The 27771-nt window shown below is 39.9% G+C and overlaps 1 protein-coding gene across 2 annotated transcripts in view; it reads right to left on the reverse strand.

Moving 5' to 3' along the window:
* The window catches only part of LOC114435922 (metabotropic glutamate receptor 4-like), a 129711-nt gene that overhangs the window by 54117 nt on the left and 47823 nt on the right, over positions 1-27771 (reverse strand). For both annotated transcript variants that reach the window (XM_028405894.1, XM_028405895.1), the window contains exon 2: positions 20523-20739. In XM_028405894.1, the coding sequence (XP_028261695.1) occupies positions 20523-20739 (217 nt within the window). The remainder of the gene's footprint in view (positions 1-20522; positions 20740-27771) is intronic.

The raw sequence follows: 27771 nt of genomic DNA on the forward strand, positions 1-27771 counted from the left end.
TCTTGAATGTTGTTGTTGTTGAGAGAACATGTGCACCAAATCGGCACAAAATTTGCTCCAAATTTGACGAAATTCTGTCGGGGTTTTGTTAAGACGCACAGATAACAGAGAGCTACAGTATGTTGTAATGTTATGAACAATAGAACACAAAAAGGAAGTGACTTTCTGACCTACCAATGTTCCATTTTTGAGGGAACTTGACTGAACTCTACGGTAACTTTTGATGCTGCTGTTTATCCTCCACACTGTTGATGTCCTAAATACTCACATCCTCATTTGCACCACTCAGAATCTTTCCTTACACAAACAGAAACAGCCCCACTGCTGAAACATCCACTCTAATTACATCCTCTAGATGCTGATCAGGCCTTCCTGTGAAAATATAAACCACCTTTCATCCTTGTCTGAAGCAATATGTTTGGATTTATAGTCACAATGCATGCACACTTGTGAAAGCTGTTAAATGTGCCAGCAAGAAAAGCAGCAGGACAGACAGTAGCCACTCATTTCAACACAGAATACCCACAAAGCATTTTGGCAGCTACTCCTCTCTGTCATGAACAGAGCTTTGTAGTCATGATGCCAGCAACAGACGGGGACCTGGCACATTAGGAGAGTTCAACACAGTCAGGCTGTCTTTGAATTTTCTGGGTTATCCTGGATTCACAGCTTTTGTGAGGTACTTTATTCAGGTCGGCGGTGATTCTGATTCAGGTTTAGGAAGACATGATAACAGTCTGACGGTCTGACAGCCAGACTGTGCTGATTTGCTTGCAGCATGACTTCAGGGATGGAAGGTGTGTCAGCTGTTGGTCAGTCACCGTAAACTGAAATATCTCAACTTTTACAGTAGATGGATAGATATGCACAGAGAATAAACCCTGATCAGTGTCTGCACATTTTTCTCCTCTGCCTTCGACCTTATTTCAGCATCTAGACTCACTTAATATAACTGCGGCAGAGACAGAAGACACTGTGTGGTTTGTTTGTATATTTGGGAGCAGACAGAGCAATGCCTTCCCCCCACAACAAATAACCAAACGTCCAGCTGTGGAGACAGACTTATTACTTTGAGCGGCTAATTTTAACTGCATTAAGGATACAAGACGAGGCTCCCTGACTGAGGGGACGCTGTTAGAGCAGCGAGAGGACGCAAACACACATTCAAATATTCAGCAAGGGAAGGAAACTTTTGGTTATTTAATGAAAATGCATTGCTCTAATAATCCGTCTCCTCAGCCAGCCGCTCAGCTGTTAGTAGGCCTGTGCTCAGTAATTTACCATTCATGAGAAGGTTGTTTAAAAAAAAAAAACACTGTCTAGTTGTTTTAATGGCAGGTTTCCCAACTTTCTCCTTGACATAACAGCATGAAATAATATAACCTTGTAAACAAGCTCCAATGATTTTTTCACACCTCATACTATCAGGTTAAAATTTATTTTGCACGACAATCAAATGACATTCCCTTCAGATCTACTGTGTGCTTAGTGTTAGATATCAAATGCTAATTTAATAAACTGCAATTTATTTGTCAGCAGGCTGACATTAGCATTAAGCCTTGCAGCTAAATGTTGGATAAACAATAGAAGAAAAGCACTTTGCATCTAAGTTGAGACTTTTGCAGTGACTTTTGATGACTACAGCTAACCCAACAGTTTTTCTACACAGAAGGATCTAGAAACAGCAGGAAGGGTTACATCAGGTGTCTGTATAACTTATCAAATGTAGACGGCTTCTCGCAGTCGTGCCAGCTGATTAGTCTTGACTGCTGTTGTTGGTGCTTTAGCATAAAACCTGGAATGGTGGAAGAAGGTTTGATTAGCTCCTCTATCAGGTAACTGCAGGTTACCATGGTGATATTAGTTTCATTTTGGACAAAGGGGCTGGCCTGAGAAATGAAGGCCATGTGGGGAAGTTAAAGACTGCAGTTCACCCAGTAGCCTCTAGGGGCTGGATCCAAAAGTGAGTCAATCCCCATAGACTTCCATATTAAAATGTCCAAGTTTACAGCAGTAATAAACATGTTTACAGCCTGATACAAACAGGGTTTTGGTGTCTGTGCAGATATTTATCTTAATTTTTAAGTCACCCATTTTAATTTTGTTAAGACTATGTTAACAATTATGCATATTTGTGAGCAAAGCAGGTGGCTTCCAACTCAAAGCTTCCTGCTACTGTGACCGCCTGACTGCCTCAGCTCCACTCACGCTCCACCTCTGGTGCCTGCATTGGGAGTTTAGGCTGACTGTGACGACTGTGCCCTCACACATGGATTCAAAATGATTCTTAAAAAAGCTAAAGAGGTGATGTTATGGACTCTTCGATCACAGCTCTATACACAGCTCTATATATAGTCTTCTGACCTACTGTAAATAAATGTTTCTGGATAATAATAGTTTGTTTTCCACCATCTGTAAGAACATATCTGGAGCAATGCGATGTGATTTCCAATGAAAAATACTAAAAAAAATACTGTCAAAGATTATGATGCAAATTCAGGGTGTGCATCCTTTGAAGGACAGATGCCCCTTCTAGACCACAACAAGCATGACAAGTTAGACCGTTTGCCTGTCAGTAAAAATAAATACTACATAAATAAATAAATAAATAAATAATGCTTCCAGGGAAAATAAACAGTAAAGTCAGTAAATTGTGCATGTAAAGTGTAAATTAAAAATTGATACAGCACTTAATATTGCAATAGTCATGTGTACTGATCCTTCCTCATATGACTGTGGTGCTTGTTTGTGTGCATTTATGTGGATAAAACAACATTCTGTCATCATAAATGTCCTCAAGTGTCAGCTTGTCCTCATAAATATTTTTAGATTTCTTAACTAGCTGTGCTCCGATAACAGTCTGTCAGTCGGTTTTCATGTAAAAATGTCTTCAGAAAATATGTGCACACACACACACACACAGAGCCTAATACTGTACTTAAGGGATAATATTAAACAAAGAAGTTTGTGTTGTTGCTTACAATAACAATCCTAGAGACAGGATTCTAGGATTGGGTGGTTTTGTGTGCAGAAAGGGAAATATTTCACACACCCTGTGATGTTGTTAAGTGCTCGGCTGCACCAAACCAATTTGGCATCAAAGAAGCGAGATGAAAGAATTCAAAGCGACAGTGATATAATTTTCCCTGAAATCTCATGCAGCAACATTTTCTCTACAAACGCATCCTTCTTGAATCAGCACAATTCAAACTTGTTTTTCTCCCCGCAAAAATGTCAATAAATATCACAGCATTAGACACAAATAAACGGTGTGTTCTTCATAGCCGCCTGACCTTCAGTTCACCATAATGAATCATTTGTAGAATGTTTGTTGCACTGCTCATGCCCATTATATTTTTAATTACCTGCAAAGGGGTTTTGCATATTTAATATATTTTTGCTGGCTTAGAAAGCAAAACAACACAAAGTCATGTGTTTGCAAACATGTCCTCTCTTCATTTAAGAGAGTGTTCTGAGTCTTCAACCTTTGTGTGTATCACATATTTCACACACATGCTGTGTGGAACGAGAAAAACATTAAAGATGACTAAATATTATTATTATATAAGGTATTATTGTATATATTGTTTGTCTTCTGTACACAATCACACTGAATTTGAAGTGAAACACTGATTTGACCACTGAAGAATACCCCATTCTTCGCCTTGAGACACTCTTGGGTAGTTGCTGTCTGTTTTGGGTCATTATCCAGCTCCAACACAAAGTGGTAATCTGGAGGTTTTGCAGCATTTGGCTGAATCTGAGCAGAGTATAGATCTATACGCTTAAGAATTCATCCTGCTGCTCTTATCAGCTGTCACATTGTCAATAAACGGATAGCAGGGTCACATTGGACAGACAGACATGCCCATGCCATAACGCCACCTCCACCGCCTCCATCCTCTGCCATCAATATTGAACACGTTCATCTTCGTCTGACCAAAGATTTTTATTCCAGAGCTTGGTGGGCTTTTTGATGATAAAGTCTAATTTTGCATTTTTTCCCACCAGACTAATGATGTCCTTCTTTACTTGCATAGACTATGGAAATGGTTATAATTCCTGAATGGGTAATGGGGTAATGCCAAAACCGTACTCACATCTTATTTCATTTTAAATTCAGTGTGGTGTACTTAGCATTGTTTCAATATTATGAACCTGACTGTATAATGTACTAAACCCATTTCAGATACTACAACAATCCAAAATGCAAGATGTTATCTTTACCACATTTTAAAACTTTCTCTTGTTAATGCACGCAATACTGTAACAACACACCTGTACACATAATCCTAATTACATGGAAGTTGGGAATGTCAGGGTGATGTTATTTATTCACTTTAAATTATATATCTGCCCAGGAAAATGTACTAAATTCACTATTTCATTTGATAATATATATTATCCATGATAACAGAGTCAGATATAATAAGATAAGATAAAACTTTATTAATCCCGAAGGAAATTCTTGTGCCAGAGGTATAACAGGCACAGTGTTCACACTGGGCGTCAGCTCATGTGTGTGTCAGCTCCAAACACATACAGATTCTGATCAGCCATTTTTGTGCTCTGTATTTACAGTATCTTCTGCATATCTGCACCGTTTCTCTTCCTATTTTGCCATTAAATAGTTTTCCTGTGGATATTTTTTTTCTGTGACTCCAGGTTCTGAGGATCCGGCCTGTTACATGTTGCAGCAGATTGTACTCCCTCCTGTGGTTCATGTACGATTTGGTGTAACCAATGTAAAACTCAGTGGCCTTACCCTGACTGCAGAGTGCATCTCCACTGGGTAAACTACACCAGCAAACAGCATTACAGCACATTTTTATGCATGCATGTACTTTTCCTGTAATAGTGTCACTTTATTAGCCTTTAGGGCTGAAGGATCAGTGGTTTGCTCAGGCACATGCTGACAGTAGTTACAAAGTCAGTTCAGCCCCCTGCAGCCAGCCTCAAACAGACCTACAAACTGGTAAACTTTCTGCTATGACTGGATTATTTAACCCCGAGGCTGCTGCTGAATCCCACTTAATTATTTCTTTTTTTTCTAGCTGCTGCCTAACAGACTCAATCACACTCACTTCCTATGCTACAAACAATTCAAATCCAATAGCGATGGGACTTTAATTTGCAGAAGACCTCAGGGTTCCCTGCTGGAAGGTTCTGACGGAGACATGAAAGCATATCCAACATATTTTTCATGTGTCAATCTGTGTTAACATAAATAATATGACTGAAGGCAAGCTGTGGATGAGCATTGTATTAAAAGATCATTTGGATTAACTAACAGATTTGCAGCAGCTTTGTTAAATGCATTACATAAACACCATAAATTAATCAAAAACTTTGATTGCGCTCAACAACATCTTGATTTTTAATCTTTGTGCAAATTGACTCGTATGATTTCTGCAGAAACTTTGCAGTAAAGGACAAATAAGTAGAGGTACTTTTTCTTTATATATGTATATATATATAAAATATGTCCTCATTTGCATGAAGATATTCATCTTCCACAATAAAACACAGTGAGATGTGACTATTTCATGCCTGCTCTATCTTTCAGGCTTTGTCAAGACGTCTGTGGAGAATTCACAGCAGAGTGCACACAGTGTTCATTTCCCTGTCTTACAATAAAAGGGCACTTGATGGAAGAATGCAGCCCAAACATGAAACGAATAACGTATGACTCATATCACTCCACATGACTTTAATGAAGAGAGTTTTGCATTAATCCTGCCAGCGACAGTTTATAAGCGGTCTTTACAACACGTCCTCACGTCAAACCAAAACCAGTGAACCACACATCTGGCTGCGAGGTTGCTGGACAACAACCTGGGCAGTTCTATGTTAGTCTGAGGTATTAGGGTTTAGAAAATAACATTGTTTGGGTTACAACCACTGACAGTCAATCGAAAGCTATGGATCAAGCTTCCGGGACATTTCGGAAGCGCTGTTTTGGATCTCATGGGAGGCTACGGGACGCTCCGACCATCGCTACGTGGGCAGCGTTACAATCTGCCAAAACTCCAAATACAGAGACAGTCTGTCGCACATAATTCTGCATAATTGTATGTCCTAAAATAATTGTTACGTGGGAGTCTGTGGCGATTGACTCAGTCCTAGTTGCTATAGGGTGAACTGCACTTTTGCCTTCAGCCTCAGAGGTCCCCGCTTTGTTGCCACATTATTCCATCTCTTCTACTTCTCTTGGTGAGGGGGTTCTGGTTGGTGAATCACTAACCTCTGTACAGTGGGTGATCTGCTTAACATACTCCTACATTATTATTCCACTGAAAGTGCTGCAGATTTAAGTCTCAGAGAAGGGAACGCACTTTTTTTTTGCTACCTCAAAGCTAAAAAAGATGACAGTGAGGGGGAATCCCTCTGAGATCGACACTGCCATTCATGTCAGAGGACTTCAGAGATTTGAGCTCAAATACGGATGTGGTTAGTTGGCCCGTGGAGCAAACTTGGTCAAGCAGGACTACAATTTAGAGTCTGTGGGTCAGCATAAAGGGAGCTCTGTTAAAGTAGGCTAATCCCATGGACACAGTACTGTACCTGCACTGCAGTCTGGAGACTGAAGAGTGGGAGGACCAGGCTGTGCTGTCAGCCAAAATCATCAGCCGACACTCATAACGAGACCCTCGTTCTGTTAAGTAAAGGTTTGTCATTGCATTTGGTCGAGAGCGTATGGATTGAACTCTATTCAGCTCAAATGCATATTTAATCATATCTTTTTCTCTATATTAATAATAAATTCCTCCAATCATTTTTCTCTGCGCAGACCTTTATTAACAGCGTTCAACAGTTTTATTTGACAGGAGGGGGAAATGGATTTGTTCATTTGCTTTTACAGTGCCACCATATTTGACTGAACAGAACTCCAATTCTTCAGAGCAGCCACATCCTGCAGAAACAATTCAGCTGCCATGAAAAGCACTGTGTGTTTTTCTCGGCTGTTTGATGTCGCACATGACATGTTCTGTGGTCTCTGAGCGAGTAGGCTTTTTACCGAAGGGAAATTTCTCGACTACCTGGAGGAAACGCAGCACCTGTTGGTGCAAAAAGACTCGCCACCGTATGGCTGCATCCTGTGTGACTGATGCTGTTGTCACTCCTGAACAGGAGAGCTTATGTTTTAAAATTCATGAAAACTCTATTGAGCCGCAACGAGTGGAAGAAAGAGAATTAAACTGAGACACTTCTGTTAGCCTTTAGACTTTGACCCTTTCTGAATTATTTGTATATGCTGGCAGCTTAGGCCACATAATTGATGCCATTCATTACATGATTGAGGGAAGAGGGGGGCGTTTTTGTGATGTGAGTGGAGGTAGTTGGACCGTTGCTGAGAGCGACTTTCGATGTGATGATTAATAGGAAGCGAGCTGCATAAACGCTGGAGTGCTGGACGCCTAAAAGCACGCCGGTGTTACTCTCATTGCCGGGCTTGGGGCAAAACCATTAATAAACCCTGCAAATGATGATAGCTGTTGTATTGATTTGAGATTGCACCCTCTGTTCCACCAGCCCCTCTTTCTCCAATACTTTGCCTCAGTAAACACAGGCATCGGAATTGTTGACCCAGGCTGTCCCTGCCATTGATCAGATCATGTTGGGACACCACATTCTCGTTTGTTTGCGTGCTAGCTTAATCCATTCACAAAGCTTGCAGATGCTACAAAATGGATCAATACAACAGAAAAGGTATTACATTAAAAAAATATAAATGTATTCCTGAGAAATGAGGCTGCTCTGCAAGTGCTTGACCTGCACAGTCCAACATAAACACTGACAACACAATGAGCAATGAAATTCAGAGTTAAAGCAGCTCCCTGATCAAGCCACTGTTTCCCTTGCATTGTGCAAATGTTTCATTTTTCCCCTTTCCCCTTAAATCTGATCCTGCTTTGCCTCACCCACATGCCTCCACTCCCTTATTCTTCTTCTCCGCTCCAACTGTTAAGCATCGTGTCATTTCTAATGGAAATGACACGCCCTGAATCAAAGTGACATTATGTCAAAAACTCATGCTGTGATTCCTGCCAGGCTAAATCACTCCTGCTTTATTCTATTCTCCATTAGGAATTAAATTAGGAATATTCTCCAGAGCAGTGCATGACTTCAAAAAGGGGCTGCAATGTAATGTCTTCAATAACACTTAAAGGGGGGCCCAATTTTTTTCTCTCTGACAAAGTTGAAAAACTCTCCTGAAGAAATAGGTGGATGAAGTTCACACAGCAGCAGTGGTAGAAAGTAACTAAGTATTTGTACTTCGTTACTGTACTTAAGTATTTTTTATGTATTTATACTTTACTTAAGTAAAAATAATAATACATACTTTATACTTTTACTCCATTACATGTTGCAGCTGTTACCTGTACTTTCTACTCCACTACATTTCTACAGTGTTTGTAGTTACTTGTTACAGGTGATGAACACAGTGCTGGACTGATGTGAGGTCAGACTCTGCATGGAGGTGGTGTCACGCTGCCAGCTGTGTTTCTATAATGAGCCTCAGTCATGATGCCGGTGCTCTGGCTCAGTTAGCTAACTAGTTAGCTGCTGTCTGCTAACGCAGGTCCATCCATTAATGTCTGATTAACATGAATAATAACATGAATCTACAGCAGGAACACTGACACAGTAAAATGCTGAATGCCTGTTTTTTATCAGCAGCCTCTCTGTTCACTTGATGCCCACAGCCTGCCTCATAACACACAGACCTGTCCATAGCTGCTGAACATGTAAATTAACTACGCATTGTCCATTTTAATTTTAAGATGACTTCTTTGATTATTTAACCTGTTCAGATCCTTTGCAATGGAAATCAATATAGTCGGTGCATGAGTGCTTTTACTTTTAATACTTTATTAAAGTAAGTACTTAAGACTTTTACTTAAGTAGGATTGCTGATGTAGTAGATGTTCCACATTTTACTTAGGTATATATTTCGCTGGGTTTATGTACTTTTACTTAAGTACCAAGCTTCAGTACTTCCTTCACCACTGCACAGCAGCAAACAAATGAAAGGCTGTTTGTTTCCTGTCCTCTCTAAACCCCCTGCTGTTTGCTCACACAGACTAACGGGCAGTGTCACATCTTTTTCATTTGAATTAAAAACACATTAATCAGCATATTGTAATCTTATCATGTGTGCTTATCCTCAAAACAAAAAAAAACAAAAAAACAAAACAAAAAGATTTTAACAAAATGATTTGAAAATCCCTCCCCCAGACGACATTAATGTAACACAAGAGCACCTCAGGAATAACTATAATTCCTTTCAATCAGTTCTGGATGTTTAGCCAAGCCCAGACATTTTCCTGATTTCATCAGGCCTAATGGGACAATTGGAATCCTATTTGTGTCTCTCTGTGCTGCCTATTACCTTATGGAAATCTCATAAAAAATACAGCATCGCCATGATTTTTTCTGCTAAATCAAATTCCGTTTCCACCATCAAGGTTATTTCAGCATGCTGTGTATGGAGATTGCCTGTCCCTGACAGTCAGTGGTCGGTTCATGCCAATGTTTTCCCATTACATTTGGTACCAAAGCTGCTACTCATCCCCTCCTCGCCACTGTGGTCCCCCTGCCTCACCAGACGCAACTGTGCCTTTCCCACGGCTCACAAATCGACCCTTCAAGGTCTTTGAGCAGAAATGAAATTGCATTTGTCTCCCATTGAAGGAAGCATATGATTTTAAGAGACTGTTGGGGGTTTTAGACAGAGGTGAACAAAAAAACTCAAAAAATCTCAAAAGTCTCAAAACTTAAAATAAACGTGCAGGTCACTAGATTACTCACACTAAAATGTTCCATTTGGCTCCATTTCATTTATACAGCACATGTAATGCCTAACCTTTAGGTATGTATGAGGTGTGGATGAATGATGAAATCAATCCGCTCTGAAGGGAGTTGCAATTAATGCCTGATTTCTGCTCTTCTAAAGGTCATTTCTAACTCTAGAGAATTAAGGTGTGTTGGTCTATTTTCCGGCAGTTGCCGGAAAAAAAATATTCTTTATTGAAACTTGGCAGAGATAATGACCACAAGCCTAGCTACAGCTTGATATAATTTAGGTGCTTCAACTGTCAATTGTAAAAGTTTGAATTTTCAACAGATGAGAAAAAAATCGTTAATTTTTGCTGTGTGCCATCTTAATTTACAAAGAGCCTGAGACATACAAACTAATATTTACACATGTGAGCAAATCTCCCAGATGTTATACTCAATTCATTTTGGACATGCCATTTTTAAGCTGATGCCTTAAAAATAGGTTGTGGGTTGAAAGGGTTAGTGTATAGGATACTACAGACATAGATTGGTGCTGGCTTGTGGTATAAGTAAATGCTTTTGGTCAAAAATGTCATGGGGTATGGGAAAGTTGGGATTTTATGTTATAATCTTCATCTCTTGGTTGAAACCATGTGAAGATTTTAGTGGTAAAAAGTCTGTTTAGAGGATCTGTTAACAAATCATACACGTCCTGATTACACACTGCTGTTTAACCTTGGGTTGCATTTTTAAAAGCATGCAACATTGTCTGTTGTGTATTGTGTGCTGTTTTCTTTTGTTGACCTCAAGAAAACAGCAGTCAAGAGGGAGGTCTGGTCTTAACATTCAGAGGGAGACATGTCAGTGTGACACATAAAAACACAAACCTTTGTTGCTGCAGAGATGCTGATGGATTCTGCTGTGCTCCAGTTCAAAAGGAAGGCAGCAAACTCGACAATCAGAGTCCTGTTAATCTGAACTTTTCCATAATCTGCCTTCACAGAAGTTTTTTTGATTGAATTTACACACATAAGAACCGCAGAGCTGTTTTAAATATATGGACCAGTCTTAAATATAGAAGTTTAAAGCAGCATAGTGCTGGAGTTAGCATATTTAGGGATCCGGGTAATAATCTTAATCTCACCTAGGGGACAGATATGTTTAATGGCAGTTCTGAGACAGCCGGATTCTGTATAGATACACCACACTGACACCACTCATATACTGTAGGAGGAGCAATATAGGGAGTTTGCTCCAGTCAACATAAATAGCAAATCGCCTGCCTCTTTACAATGTATCTCATTCAGCTGCTTACACACACGCTCACACACCAGCTGCTGGGGACGAGGCTCAGGGTTCAAATCACCTGAATTATGCCCCATATTGAAATATTTTTCATAAAAGCATCTGCTGCTCTGTGAACGGACACACTAACACAGAGTGTGCCATGTTGTATTCACTTCATTTTCTTAACCCGCTTCACCCCGCATGAGCTGTCCTGTCAGTGTGCAAGAGGCAGAGTACAGCCAGGTCACCAGTCTACTGCAGTGATAACACGGAGAGACGCACATTAGGGTGCACAAACAATAATCACAGAACTTTCCACCATCACAAGTTTCTGCACAAACAAACCAAAAGGATTAAACCCCTTCTGTTTCAACAGAAAACACATGATATCTCCACTAAAACCGCAGTTATCAGTCAAAACGCTGACTAAACAGAGCTTCTTCTACCTGCTCATTAGGAGGGGATTTCATGAAAGAGACAACAGTTCTGAGAAAAAAAATGACTGAAAACCGACTGATGCATTTCTGTTACTGTTGGACTTTATAATAACATACTTCATACAGCCACGCCACAGACACAAGCCAGCAGCACCAAAAAATCATGGTATTCTATATGTTTCCTAACCTTCTGCTCACCAAACTGACTTTTTTCTCCTTTTTTTTAAAGCTTAGTGTGATTACATTTGTCTTTCCTCGTGGTAAATCAAACTTCCCCACAGAGAATCAATAAGATCACAACACAATAAACTAATTTAAAGACACTGCTCTGCTCTGCTACTATCTACATGAGCCCAGTAATCCAGATGCCAAGTGTGCACGCCAGTAATTGTGTGAAAAAATAAAAGAAAGTCCCATAAAATGTCCCATATAACACAAATGAGGTCATTCCAGTTGGGCTTTTTGACAGTGTAGGCAGATAACATCATAAACTTCCTGGAAGCAGGTCCAGATAATAGATAATAATTAACAATAGCCAGACCTCCTTGGATATAATACTACCTAAAGATAAATAATAAAAAAAAACATGCTTCCTGGAAACATGAGCTTGTTCCCAGAAAACAGGGCCTCAAGATCTGTGTCTGTTTTCGTGCCACACAGAAGGTGATGTGACTCATTTCCAAATGTTAGAAGATTATTTTCAGATGCAGCAGCATTGATTTGTGTGGATGAATCCAATTAAGAATTCAGCTTCCCAGCCTATGCAGCAGCAGCAGCAGCAGCAGGAAAAGGTTTTCTTGATTTAAAGCAGCAAAAAGCTTAGGAAACAAATGTCACTGTTGTGTCCACACTGATTAATTACAGAGTGACCTCTGGGAGGTGCAGCACAGAAATAACACAGCAATAAACAAATTAACCATGACATTTCAACCAAGCGCAAATATACAATAATGCAAGGTTTATTCATACTGAAACAGTACATCCATGTGAGCCAATGCATGGTGTGTGTGTGTGTGTGGCCTGCTGCCATGCTTTCTAGGGGAATTCTGGTGTGAGTTTAGAAGCAGCAAGCAAATGAGGGGAAAATAAACTGGTCCTGGTACAAACACATAAATAATATGCAACTTTTTGGGGGTTGGCTGTATGTGCTGTTATGTGCTGTAGCTGTTAAATCTTTAGAAATCTATCAGTGCAGCAGCTCTGCCCGTATTTTACCTTTATGAGCTTATACTCACCAAAACCTTAAAGGTACAACTGCTTTCTGAGCTGTGATGCTGTAGCTGACTAAATGACCATGGAGTGTGTGTGTGCACCATAAGTACACTATTACATATTCATTGTCATCTGAAAACCTGCAGAAATGTCAGATGTTTTAGGTCCACAAAAAGATTTGTGTTTATGTTGCTATGTGTCCCCTAGCTTATGCTAATGGAACATGTGGACATATCATCCCACCTATGACATTTTCAAATGTTTTCAGCAATGGAACATATGATCCTATTGCCTGATCCAAACATGGGACCGATGCAGCCATAAAAGTCCATATTAGGAGATGGAATGGTGATGGTGAGGATATGTGAAATGTGTCATGTACCCAGGAGTCCCCCTGACAAACAGAATAAATACAGATCGCAGCTTAACATGGAGGATGATCTCTGAGTGTCCTTCACTTAATTTTAACCCAGTATGTTTATGTTTATGTTTTTGTCCTGCTCCTGCATGCTGCGTTCACTTGTTAGTTCAGGTTTTACACTGGGGCTTCTTTTACTAATGTATTCACCACTCTGGTATTATTGAGATGATAACATGGTTGTTAGGCTGTGTTCTTTGTGTTGTTGTTATGCCTGTGTTATACAGGCTACAGACCTGCACGGAACTTCAATCCTGAGCTGACCTGAGCGCCCGCAGAGTCCTCTCGTGTCCTGACAAATAAAGATTTTAATATGAAGCCTAAAGCAGACCCAGTGCAGCGCTGATATTTTTCCTACAAAATTATAGGTTAATTTCCACACAGGCTGACGTGCTTGTGTGTGTGTGTCTTTGATGTCATGTTTTTTCATTATTGGGTTAACTTTTGTTATTCATTTGCAGCAAACGGCAAAATGCTGTGAGTACTAGGTATGAATTTACATTTGAACCCCAAGTAAAAGATGATATTGTATTTGATACCAGTTGAACAAGGGCCTGAGTTGTTAGATTTAGTATATCTAATCTCCTGATTAGCGCGATAAATACAGTAAACAACAGCACCTGATGAGCCATGGTGTGGTCCTCGGGATCTCGGGACCCACCCACTGCACGCCTCTAATATAGTATAGGCCTTGTACCTGTGCGAAGCTGTGCACAGCATTTGTATTCTAATCTTCAGAGGGGACAGTGGAAAGCTTAACATTATTTTGCTGATCTGAAAAGTTTGGGGAACGCCTGCTTTAAAGAACCTTTTACAAGCTGTCATTACATCTCTGTAACACTGAATAATGCAACATGTAAGCCCATTCTGCTGATGATATTATGAAGACATTTGAAATGAAGTGCTTAGTGGAAGCTGAGAAAATCTTATCCCCCTGACAAAAGTGATATTGATACGTTGTAATGAAGCTGTATGGATTAGTTTCAGAATTGTAATCCAGATTAGCTGCATGAGCTGTCCAATTTACATTATTGTCTTATGTTGTCTAATTGAAATCCTTTCTCTTCCTAACAGATTTAAGTATCTTTGATAAATCAAAGCATTTATTTTTTGCACCCTTGTCCAGTTCCAGAACATTTCCAAAGCAAGCATTACAACCCTAAAGTTTGTTACACTCTACTCGTCACTCAACTGTTGACATTTTGCACAGATCCCTTTCAGCCAGTATGTAACTTGTATCTGTTTTCTTTGTCTCCATGTTTTTTATATATACTGTATATGTTTAGCATACACTAACCTTATCTTGTGCTTTTTTAGGGCCAATTTGTGCAGAATCCCCCAGGTACTCGAAGCTGAATTTAACTGCAGCACCCCCCATAACCTCCCTCACATGTCTAATCCAATGCTTTGCAGCACGTTTTATTTCTTCATTTGAATATTTACTACATTACAAAGTACAAGGTGTGTCACGTGCATTTACCTCACCATGTCCCGTAAAGGAGGGATGATGTCACTGTAGTTATTCTACCGGGGTATTATGTAAGGTTAAAGTTCAAGTAGTGGCACTTGCTTAAGGAAATTGGCTTTTACAATGTCTCTGCATTAAGAGCCATACATAACCATTATGTCAGTGACAGAGAGGGTGAGGAGAGCCAGTGAAGATGACTGATGATCATTCAGCCATTCGCTTCGCCCAATTAATCCCGGACGAGTAATTGTTTAAACAAACTGCAACGGGACGTATCTGAGGTACTCAGAGGTCATTTGTGTGATGTCAAATAATAAATAAAGACATAACTGCCTGGTGTGCCTCACATGGGTGTGAACTGGAGATTAAAAGGCCATATGGATGGAAAGCAGGAACATCACTGAGCGTGCTCTGATCTCGTCCCCGGGTGACTGCGGTCATTTAGAATACAGATGTTCAAAAGTCTCCCTGCTGGAGCCATGCTTCTCTCTAATCCAATCACTAAGTCTGCAGCCGTCCTCCTTCACTTTCCCTTGTCCATACAGGCCCACTTGTACATGATAGATTTGATGGTATTAAATATATTTCTTCATATCACCAGATTTCATGACAAGACTAAGAACAAGTTCAATCTGTGCATCTGAAGCCTGATTCTTTCTCTGGGCTACAAAAGTCCATTGTTGCCTCACTGTTGCAATGAGTAACACATCTTCAAGCACCCATCTTGGTGCAGCCATACAAAACGTACCTTTTTTAGTCCATTATAGTCTACCCCGATATGTAATCAGTTCATATGCTATGCGACATGGCCTCACGGGAACAAAAACAAAAACGCAACATTCAACGTCATCAAAATATCCACCAGATATGACCTATGGTCACATTTAAGCTAGCAGTACCTATGGATGCAGTGACTATTAACATCCAATCATGGGACTGATACAGCCGCAGAACTCCAAGTAAGGAGGCTGTTTAGGGATGGTGGGACTAAATGTAGTGCCACAGACTTTTACCTAGGAGTCTGAGGTTCATGACCCGCTGACACCATGAACTGTTCTGTTTTCACTTGTGGTTAAGTTAGACATTAGAAGCAAAAAGGAGGAAACAAAGGCTAGGTAAAAAAAAACAACTTAAAACAAATGAATTTATTACATTAAACCCATTTACAATTAAAACCATTCGCATTCTGCAGTCGTCATATTGAGCTTCTATCTGGAGTCCCTGCCCCCATTAAAATGTACAGAAATGCTCACACATGATGACGTTCTCCTGGTGAGGACACGCTGTTTCTATATTAGCCTTTACAGCAAGAAAACGCAATGTGTTTTTATACGAAACCGTTTCACATTGAATGCAGAGAGTTACAGTGAGTTAGCCAGAGAATCCTTTTTACAGTTGAGCAGAATAGATCTGCCAATAATCAGAGCCATGATGGCGGCTATGAATTAGCAATTTGATAAAATATGCATGTGTGCTACAATACAGTAAATGTCAGCGTTTCAGTCCCTGCAGTGCAAAGAGAGACTTTGTGTTATTCAGGCTTTAGGATGCAGAAACAATCTGCATTTTTTTCTCCAGTTTTTCTTCTTTGTTTTGATCGGAAGTTAAACTTCATGATTTTTAAAACTCAGAAGCAGGAGGGTGATGATTTAAATTAAAAGTAGTTTACAGAAATCTGAGAAATTTGAAGCCTCAAAGATTTAATTTTTAAAAATTATAGATAAATAAAAATATTTTTATTTATCTATGGAATGAACCGGCACAGAACATATGTTTTGGTCTTTTTATGGTAATTATCAGAGACACATTTAAATTCTCACCGACCGTATCAATTAAATATAAACCACATCTGATGATTCTAAAAGATCTTCTTACTAGGAACTAGTTAATAAAACATTATCATGCTCTTCCTTCTTCTGCTGAGTTAATATTTCATTTTCTGTTACCAGGAATAACATCAACCCGGTCTAATGTTGTCTGTTCTCTGAATTTACAAATAAATCACCGGGAGCGATGCAGAGTTGTCGCTGCGCCTCCTGTTTTTTTTTATTCTTCATTTCAACATTCCTCACATGAGCTGATTCATCGCACCTCTGTGGCTAATTCTTGCGATCCTCCTCATCACACAGGGGTGGCAGTTACTCCATTAGCAAGGTTTCTCATGTTGATGGCAGGCAGGCCATTGGTTTGCAGGGGAATCTTGTTAGGGTTCTTATTGACATTGTGTTTCATTAACTTGATTAATGACATCTATTGGGGCACGCTCCATAGTAATCAACATCTCTGCAGAGAAGGGCCGTCTGCAGTCAGAGATGGGACTCTCTGGGCTTCTTCAGCCCACACTTGACTGGCCCTTTCTGTCTGCCGCTGCACTCAGAAAGATTCGTATATTCATAAATACCAGAGTAGTAAGCAGTGAGAGGACATGAAGTGGACCCAAGATCACCATTTAAAACTTTTCATTTCACAAACTGTGTGTGTTTTAAAAAACAATATTCTTTGAAATTGAAGAAATAAAAAATTGTGGGTGAGAATCAACCGCACAAATATCATTTAAGAGGCTCTGAACTCTAGCTGGAAATGCACTACACCACATCACTACATCAGAAGATGGCGGTATAGGTGACACACCCTAACATGGCTGTAATAAAAAGCAGAAGAAGCCGAAGTTACAAACAGGAAGCACTGAGGATGGAGGCATGGTTTTGTGTCGTTTTCAGTCCATATTTCATCTTATTCTTCTGCTTCTATTATGTTTTTTGGTAAATACATTTTTATCTCCCATTTTGCACATGAAATGCGTAAATAAAAACACATCTCAAGCAAACATAAAAACTATTGTGCCAATTACAGGTTTAGTTCAAATTTTAGCGTTTGTGTCTCACTGTACTGATACGATACTCTAAAATGCAAAGAAAAAAGGGTCTAAAGAAACTGTAATGTCAGCATTCTGCCCATGTTTATTTTGGGCCTTATGATCTGATAAAACTCATGAAATTACAAACTCAGTTCTTCCAAGGTTCCTACTTATGGACAATTCCGCCTCCTGTCATACTGTCAGGTCCAGGCATGCCTCAGGTGTGATCACATGCTAACTACAACTAGCTGTCTTTGTGGATCCTCAGCTGTTTGTTATGTTTCCTCTTCAGTGATTAACTGATCAGGTTGTTTGAATGCTGTAGAGTGACACAGTTCAGTCAATCCCCTGCCAGGTATTCTTGTCCGTTTCATACAGTTCCTAAAGGAAACTAACTGGTGCACGTCAGATATTTCCTCCTAGCTGACACTAATATAATGGGCTGAACTGATAATACGTCTATTAGATATGACACTTGGCTATGTTTATGCTAACAGAACATATGGACGTATTTCCTGATTTCAACCAATCGTGGGACTGATACAGCCACAACAGTCTGTATCATGAATCTGATCATCCTAAAGCACAAATTCATAACATTAAACACTATTTGCAAGGAAAGCTGTTCCTTTCTGCAGTGACCACCCCCCGTAAAAACAAAGAGATGCAGCCTGAGAAATATGCACAAGTTCTGAAACATCAGCCTCACGTTATGTTTTCCTGGTGAGGACAGGCTGTATAGGTCCCATATTATACTGTCAATATGATGTGGTTAAACAAAGTGATAGTGATCGTGGGAGATGAGACGCATCTTGCATAACAAAAAAAAAGAAGTCCGCTGATTTCCAGCTGTCTGCATTTTTGCCACAGAAGGAAGATTCAAAATGAGAGATCAAAAAAACCCCAGCTGGAATCCATATTTACCTTTCATCATGTGCTGTTCTCCCCACATTGCGCTTGGTGTATTTGCTAGCTGTCTTAAGGGAGCGAGGGGGAAAGCTGTGCTGGTGCACCTCCGAGCAGGTGGCTCCTGGGCTGCCAGGGCTGCTGCGGTGGGAGCTGACTCAGATCATTTGCCTTTTCAGGTTATTTCCTTGGTACAATTACAGTACCTCACAGCGATGCTGTTTTGCAGCAGAAGAGTGTGGCGAATTAACAATATACATTTACAAGTGAAAACCTCACAACTGTGCTCTCCATGCTTTAAGTGTAGACAATGGAGAAGAAACAATAACTAATAGCTATGATTCTCAGAGCCAATTACTTTGATTTGATTTATTAATTGGTAAGATATTAATCCACTCAGAGTTTAAATGAAGCCGGATTTATTTTATTACTTATTTTAAAAAATTAAAATTTAAAAGAAATTTTAAAAGAAAACAGTAAACCTTCAAAATAAAAGTATTTTTTGATTGGTTATTCATATGTACACAGGAAAATGACTTCTGATTTAACTGCCATTAAACTCCTCATTTTATCTGAAGGACACTCTAAAACCAAATATGATTCAGTTTTCATAGACAGGCACCAAAAAAAGCAGGAAATCCTGACAGTTTAAAAGGCTGAAGTGTGGAAAAGTTGCACGCATTCTGGTTTGAAAGTACTTCTATCTTTTCAGAGAGCGGATAAAGTGCTTTAAATTTGAATTCTGAGATATCTTCAGGGACTAAAACAACCAAAAATATTTGTTTAAATGCATCTGGGACGGTGTTCAGGCGTTGCTGCTTATTTCTATTAGTGATCTGCACATGCATCTGTTCCACATGGAAACTTTAAGATTAAAGCATTATCGGTTCCTTATGGAGTCACACTATCTGCAATTTGTACAAATTAAAGACAGAAACAAATCACCAGATGGATAATGATTTATGTTTGTTAGAAATTATATTTGAAGGATCTAAATTGGGCTTTTAAAGAGTCTTTTATTCCAGCCCCAGGTGTGATAAAAACACTATACCTGCCTGCTTAATATATTCCACAGAGATCTAATCACAGTCTAGACACAAAGTATTCACAGAGACATGAGAAACACATGTCTGATAAAAACCCTACAATGTTTCAGACCGTTTTTATCCAGCTGTCCCCGACTTGTGTCCAAACAATCAAAGGTTCAGAGAGTGATGGATTTAATTGATGAATAACCACATCCAAGTTAGTCACATTCTGTATTTATATGGGCAGAGTGCGGGCTGGAGACTTTAACTGAGGCACCCTAAAGTCCCATCCATTTAATAATACATGCACTTAAAGGCAAAACACTCAGGGTACCCTCGGCACCGCCTCAATACAGTAGCCCAACACCAGGGGAAGAAAGTCCAAAGTACAGTACGTGTGAAGAGAAAATGCAGATATTATTTCATGCAGTAGTTAGTTCTGTGTGTCACACTTTGTGTCACTCTATTTGTCTAAGTATGTTTCTAAGGGATTTTTGTAGTTTCATATTAGCAGGTCAGGTGAAGAGAGTCAAGTCATTCAGACACAGAAAAATGTGCATGTATGAGGTATCAGTTTTATGTGTGCAATTTACAAGATTAAACAAATGATCAGTTATATGCAAATGCTTTAATATTTAGGATGTAAAGAGTAACTAAATCCCCCAAATCTAGCTGAAACTTGATGCACATTTAGTTGATTTATGTCCAAATCTTCACATCACATGTTTACAGAGCTATGTTAAAAATTAGCATCCATAACTAAACCTAACTACTTTAGGTTTGCAGCTGGAAACAAACGTTTACAGACTCCACAGAGATCCTTCCAGTGTGAAGACTGGCACAGCTCCCAATCAGAGGTGAGTTTCTGGCAGTTCATTTGAAAAACACTTCTGACATTGTCTTTACATCTACGTGTGCAGTGAGTTTGTCAAACAACACTTCAGCACAACACAAATCAGCTTGGAGTGACTTTTTCCCCTTGTTGCTTGTGTAAACCCAGTATAAAAAGTCATTAGGCAGGTGTTATGGTAATGTTTGGAAAGGTTTTGAAAGCATTACTGTCATTTGTAAGTGTATGTTTTCATTTATGCTATATAAAGCCATGCAGTGTTAATTCTGGACTCACCGTCCTCCCGAGACTTCTGAATGAAGGCGTCCACGCCGCTCTCTCCGTAGTTCCCCTCCGAGGCCACCGTGGAGACGTAGTTCCAGCCCATGGACTTGACAATGTCCACCATGGCCTGGGCCTGGTAGGTGTCTGGAGGCACCACGCGGGAGAAGAAGTCGTAGCGGGTGTTATCACTGAGCTCCGGGGCTGTGGAGGCGTAGCTCACCTGGGGTATCTGCACACAAAGAAACACTGATAACATCAGAAGATTCTAGTGGGAAAAAAAATAAATGCTGGAAAGAATATCAGGAGACGTTTATTTGTGAAGCAACAGTGGAATTCAAAATGTTTCACATAAGACATGAAAAGGAAATAAGACAGGACATAAAAGTAAGTTATGGAGACACATAAATTTTAAGAGAAGGTTTAAGAGAATAAGACTAAAAAAAGGAATAAAATGACGCTCCAGTGCAAATCAAACAAAAGTTTGGTCTTCATATAAACAGAATGATGATTGTTAGGACAATTAGCCTCTCAATTATGGCACTGCATCCATCAGAGCCCCCTGGTGTTACAAAAAAATAAAAAGGCATTTGAATAACACACTTTTTGAGAATTTCTACCATTTCCTGCCACTTTAGTTTCCAGTAACCTGCATTTACATGCTGTCACAAAAACAGAAGAGGACAGTTTTCATTAAAAAACATGAGTTAACCTAATCTCTGACCCCAGTTTTACTGCCTAGCCTTAAGCTGTAGTCCTAACTGTGAGTAGAAACAAAATTCAGTGAATAATAATAATAGAAAAAACAGCTAGTGGTGCAAAAATTAACATCAATGGTCAGCAGGGACAAATCCTTTCTTTATAGGTTCAGTTTGGGTGTCATGCCAGCCAATATGTTATTAGCGCTCTCTTAGCCAGAAACGGCATCAAAAACACACACAAGTGACCTTCAGGGTCCACAAAGGGTTCTGCTGCCCCTGAACTGACACAACACACCGAGAAGCAAGAAGACATGCAAAGATGTAACAACTGGAGAGATGTGATGTGTGGTCCTGGTCTAATGACAACTTTCTTAAAGACCTTATGGAGAAACCTTTGAAGACAAGAGCTGCGGGTGTTTTTAGGGGATTCAGCACCTAAAGCTGAGCAGTACCGCTGACAAGAAACAAAACATGTTGAAATTATGAGCCAGCCTCGTACAGGTGATGTGACAGGTTTCCTGTGAGACTCAAAAGTCATCCAGGCAGCTGCTCCTGGCGAGAACTTCACTGTATAAAACACATCAGTGCTCTTTATGGTGCAGCAGGTATGTCACTTCAGAAGCTGAGGCGATGAGTGTGTCACATGTGTGAGCAGGGGTCTTTTGTTTAAAATAAACATGCCTTAGAGCTAAAAATGATGCACTTGTTATGTCTTCCACGTCTACACTGTAGGAGCACCTGTGTTGCTAAAAGTTTATTTGTAAGATATTTTCTATTGTGGCAGGTTTCTGCTGCTCCCACTGCTCTAAAGATTGTCCTGATGCATGCGCCGAGCAGAGAAAGACATTACATAAGTAACTTAAATAGAAACTAAATAGGTCAGCTAAAGCACGAAGCCTTCCTTGACTGACCATCATTTTTTAGGAGTTGTTTTTTTTTTTCATGGCTGCTGTTGTTCAGCACAGGAGGCTGTTTTCAGGGAATGCACCATGTCGATTTTTTTTGGTAATGGGTAAACTGTGAACAAAAGCAGGCAAAAGGCAGGGGTGTTTCCTGGTAATGATACACATTGTGCCTTTTTGATGAGGATCTGCTGTCATGTTTTTTGTGTCTCTGTACAAAATGAGGAGAAGGTGCAGTCCGTGGAACATGATCCTGATGAAAACAGCCTCTTTGCCACATGCAGCATTTCATTATCACAGACAACAGACCTGTAGTATTGGCTGAGGCACACTCATGCTTGATAACCCTTGATATTAAGCATTTGGCCCACCTCACTTATTTGTTAAAAGTATATCAATAAAAAATGGAACTGGAGGATTTATCATCACTGGCTGCTGGCCACAGATCAGCTTAGCCACAGTGAATACAAAGACAAAAACCCTGATTAGAAAGACAACCTGAAGTGGCTGGTAAGAAGGGATAGGTGAGACTAATGAAAATGAGTCATTTTCTAAGTGTCTCAGATGGTGTGGGTCTGCTTTGGGTGACAAGAGGTTTATCATTGCTGACAGGGATCACTATATAGCAGCCAGCCACCGATACAGATGTTGAACAGCACAGACTAAATTCAGAAATCCATTGATATCATTTCCAAATGTTTTAAATCATAAAAAAAGCAGAGATAAGTGAATGTATTTTAATTTTCTACTGTAATCAAACCAGTATGGTTGACTACAGCAGGGATAAGCCCCTGCCCTCCCCAGTCTATATCAGTGGGAATGATGTGGACATAAAAGTTCCTGGGGGTCCAACTGGACAATAAACTGGAGTGGTCTACGTCTGTAATGCTGCATGTGCGTGTATGTGTATATAAGAGTTTTTGCTTGTTTATTGTATTTATCTTTAAAATGCTGCTACTACAACTCAATTTCCCCACAGGGATTAATAAAGTTAATCTTAATCTTAATAACATCGTGACCACAGTAACAGTGGGTTTTATCCTCTGCTCTGCGTTATTTATTTTACCTTGTTTCAGTTCTTCTTTTTTTAGTGTAGATTTCAAAAAAGCAGCACACAGGACCTACAGTCAATTTCCAAGTGTGCCGTTGTCTAATTATGCAAAACACAAAGGAAACGGAGGTGCTGGTCACAGGTGAAAAAAGTCATTTGCAGGTGGTTGTGAGAAAAAAGTGTTGGATCTTGGAGTGAAATTGAACCCTTAAGGTGGACCATATGATGTTGAGTTACAGACATATTTGAGTGATTTATTTTAGTGAATAAAAATACAAGTTTTAATATGTGAAGCTCATTAAATGCTGAATCTGTGATGTTTTCTGAGGCTATCCCCCAACAAACACACAACAAGGCCAACAAAGAAAATAAATAAAAATAAAGGAGGCATGTTTTTTTCCCTCTATATTTGGAACACGGGGATTTGTTTGTGGTATTTTCAGTTCCATCCACGGCTGCCTTATGCATGCTTGTCCAAGCTCCTCCAGCTTGGCTTGAAATGTATTCATGCAGACAGGTTAGAGGCCAGAGTCGCTCAGATACTTCACTTCAGTACCAGAACCATAAGATGATTCCCCAAAGCAAGCTGCAGCAAGGCAAAACATAAAATAATGATATAGAGCACATAATATTGGAACACATTGTGTTCATGGGCTGGAATTTTTAAAAGCTCGCCTAACCAACCATAACATAATACTGATAGAGGTTATTTTTGGAGGAAAGAAAACAGAAATGAGGTTTTGTGGCTGAAAGGTTTCTGCAGGAATAGTTTGATGTTGTTGTTGTTTCCTGCGTTGGTGATTCTAATAACTTCTGCAGGCAGGAAAATTAGCCCTGACATAAGGCGTCTCTGTAAATGAAGTCATTCTGTTATATTTATAAAAAATAATTGTACAAATAAAAACATTTGATTCGTTTGCCAGGTGTGCTCCTCCATGCCCTGCTTTGTTTTATTTTCTGGTCTCCATCTCACACAGACGTATAACTAGATGCACAGACAGATGGAGCAGTTCTGCAAATAGCCACATAGGCCAGCACTACATCAAAAGATTAAAGGTTTGTTCAAATTCTATCGACAGAACCGATCCGGGGTGGCCTCAATATCTCATGAGTATGCACAGCGTGGTGCGTGGATTAAGGGTCTGAAGCATCTCATTATTTACCTTGCATCTGAAATGAACAGAAAAGAGCATTACTTGAAGAAGGATCTTCCAAAAAAGTGAATAAGTACTTTCCTTCGCCTGGCATGTGACTTTCACAGCTATGACACCCAACATGTTCTCTGCTGAGAACTCAGTGGAGTGCAAAGCTGTTTAATTGTTGTGACTATTAGCAGGTACAGTGCCGGGGCCAAAAATAGCAGATTTCTCTTGCACCGCGTCAGTCTGACAATCTGTCATCTGCAGTTTAGGTGACAAGTTGATTTTTTGCTGTAGCAGAGATGTGTCAATTTTCCACACAGACGAGACTGCTTCTGATGATCTCGCTCATTAATATGAGTTTCTGCTCCGAGCATTTAGCACCGGGGTTTGTGAATGCAGCGAGAACAGATATTAAAAGAAGCTCTTCCTGCAACACCTGTCTGTGCTTGAGATGTATATCAAACTTGCTTCAACCTGTGGAGAGATGGCACAGCCTATACCTGCATTGTGCATCAAACTAACGTCCAATAGAAACATCCTAAAATCACTCTAAAGGTCTCACTCTTAAGTTACAATCTGACCTTTTAATGACTCCGTGGTGCCACTTTTATCTCCACTGTTTGCTTTGTTGAGCATTCTGCTGAGATGAGAAGCAACTTAATGATGATAATGTTGGGACCCAAGGTGTAGATGCGGTACTTTCCTGTGCAAATGATGCTGCCATGCAAAATAGCTGACTATATTTGCATCTGTAATTCAGACACCTGACAGATCCCTGCAACCTGCAGTGCGGCCCAAATGCAGAGCATCTGCTTCAATCAAGCTGCATATGGAAAACATGGATGAGTAAACATAGTTCATCCTTATACTCCTCAGCAATCTCATTTCACCTCTTTGGAATGCTGAGCTCAATTTCCTTCACATGGCCGAGTGATAACAAGAATCAAACAAACCACTAGACTTACAGTATACAAACACTACATCACATATTTAGTTTGAATTTTCCAATAAAAAACTCTGGAAAGTTTAAGAGCTGGACATGAATATCTGGATATTTGTTTAAGATATTAGATTTTTGAATTTTGAGATTAAGATATATTCTGTTTATTCTTTTTTTCTGTGTTTCTAAATGTCAGTCAACAATAAAGCCACTGTTGAAATGTGGAAATATACTTGGGCGCCTGACATCCCTCTCACAGCAGGGAAGACAACATGCTGAAGGCCTGTAGTTAAATAGTAACTGAGCAACAACAAGACCATAATAGAGACGCAACACACTCGAAAGCTGAGAGTGCTACACTGCTGTATTACCGATAGATTTTTGAAGCAATAAAGCCACATTTATGTGTGGTTTAAATATGTTAAAAACAAGCAACAGCAGAGCTGAACCCTGGACTCCCAGGAAAGAGAGAATTTTCTGCCTGGAGCCCCTAAAATCTGGTGTCCAAGTGATTTACTGACTCTCTTAAAACATTTTGCCAAAGAAGAGATCACATCATGAAAGACACTGCTTTATAGCAAAAGCCATCAAATCAAAATTTAGCCTTAAGATAAGAAACGAGATAAGATACGACTTTATTAATCCCAGAGGCCGGAGGACATTGAAGAGCAACTAACAAAGGTACATTGTCCTGACCAGAGCAACTTTTATGGTTACTGAAATGAGAATGATGTGCCCTCCTGTGGTTTGGCTGGTCAGAGTGAGATGTGTCACCATGATGGTTTATATTATAGAAGATGGGAATCGTGACAGTGTAAAACAGCCAATTTTGACCAAAAGCATGAACTTTTCCTAAACCTGACCAAGTAGCTTTGGTGCCTAAACCTAAACAAGTGACAAACTCAGGTAACAACCATGATTTGACATCCTGAGTGAAAGTTCGCTGTGGATATTACTGTCATCTGCCCCACCTCCCCTCCTATTTGATGACTGTCTGTCTTTGTCACAGATTACCTAAACTGTCATATTAGCAGGCACTGACAGTAACCCTAATCTGTCTGTTGTGTGTGAGCTGTGAGGATGTGTTTGATGCCCCACTCGGGGATTAAACCTGCCACACCCGAACATTTTGCAGCTCTGCCTGCCATAACAAGACAAATTAATGTTGAAAAAAAGAATCGTGATCATCATCACACTGCTAAACATCTGCCATGCCCCAAATTCTGAGCAGTTCACGGTGTGCTTTCTGCTCTCCATGAACAGTGGGCTCCAGCACTGCTTTGCTCTGTGTCTGAGAAAGCACAGCTCACAGTGTAAAAAAGCTGCTCGCTCACACAGCGGGAGCTTTGTGTGTTGGCTGCAGTACAGCAAAGACTGCATTATACCTAAGTGTCAGTGGGAAAACAGCAGTGTGCTGGCTATATTCAGGCTAGAGATAATGCCTGCAGTAGTTGTTTTTTTCCCCTTCTCCAGCATCATGCAGATTTCGATTTCACGTACTTTCAACATCTGCACAGACTCAGACAATAGCACAATTATTTTATGCATGGCGCTCCTTAATTTAATTTAATTTAATTCAGGGTAAGGAGAGGAATTCAGGCCTGGACAGTGGCTGTGAATACAGCAGATACATTTTGCAGGGAGGGACGTGGGTGAACTCTTTGAGTCAAACGTGCCACTTCAGAATCCAGCTTTCTCCCTAATTGCTATCAGCTGCTGTTGACACTGAGGGGAGATTAAAGTTTCACTTTGTTACTGTCAGGGTAAGTGGAGCAGCAAATAACTGAGCCTCCTGAATAGAAAACCAATTCCTGCATAATGATGTAACAAAACTGATTCTTGCTGCTGTGGGAATGAACAACAACATTGTTCCCAACACAATGGAGATGTTTGGCTAAGATTCAGACTGATGCATTGTAATTGAAAGGACCAATATATTACAGGCAATTATTTGATTATGTCCATTACTTTCTTGGACATCTAACAAAGATCTGCTTCATTTCTGCTGTGTTTGTGTCTTTACACTGTGTAGCTATAATGAGCCTATTTGAGACAAACTGAGAGTCCACATATAGTTGTTTCAGTGCAGCTGGATGCAGTGTGACCATATTGTCCACTGTCAAATGTTCAGCCCCGAGAGGCTGACGATAAAAACTCTGAGCATGCTTCAGACCTTTTCATAATATTTCCATCTCTCAGATTTGACCTTTAATATTTTGACATTCGACTGAATTGAGAATAGAAGGAGAAGCCAATAACATTGAGCTCATCCTGCTTTGTCTTCCACAGAGACTGACATCATCCAGCTTCAATCATGCAGATCACTCTGGGGAACCAGAGACTCTCCACTGCCTGCTCCAGACCCACTGACATGATGGTAACTCTTCAAAGAAGGATTTATGAACTCAGCTGAACCTTCTGCTGATGTGACCATTAAAGATTAGGTGGCTGCCTTAAGATTTTTTTATTCTAAAACCTGGAAAAAAAAATAAACTAAAAAAAATGATAATCAAGTCAAAGCAGGAGGT

This window comes from Parambassis ranga, chromosome 5 (assembly GCF_900634625.1).
Source record: "Parambassis ranga chromosome 5, fParRan2.1, whole genome shotgun sequence".
NCBI classification, from domain to species: Eukaryota; Metazoa; Chordata; class Actinopteri; family Ambassidae; genus Parambassis; species Parambassis ranga.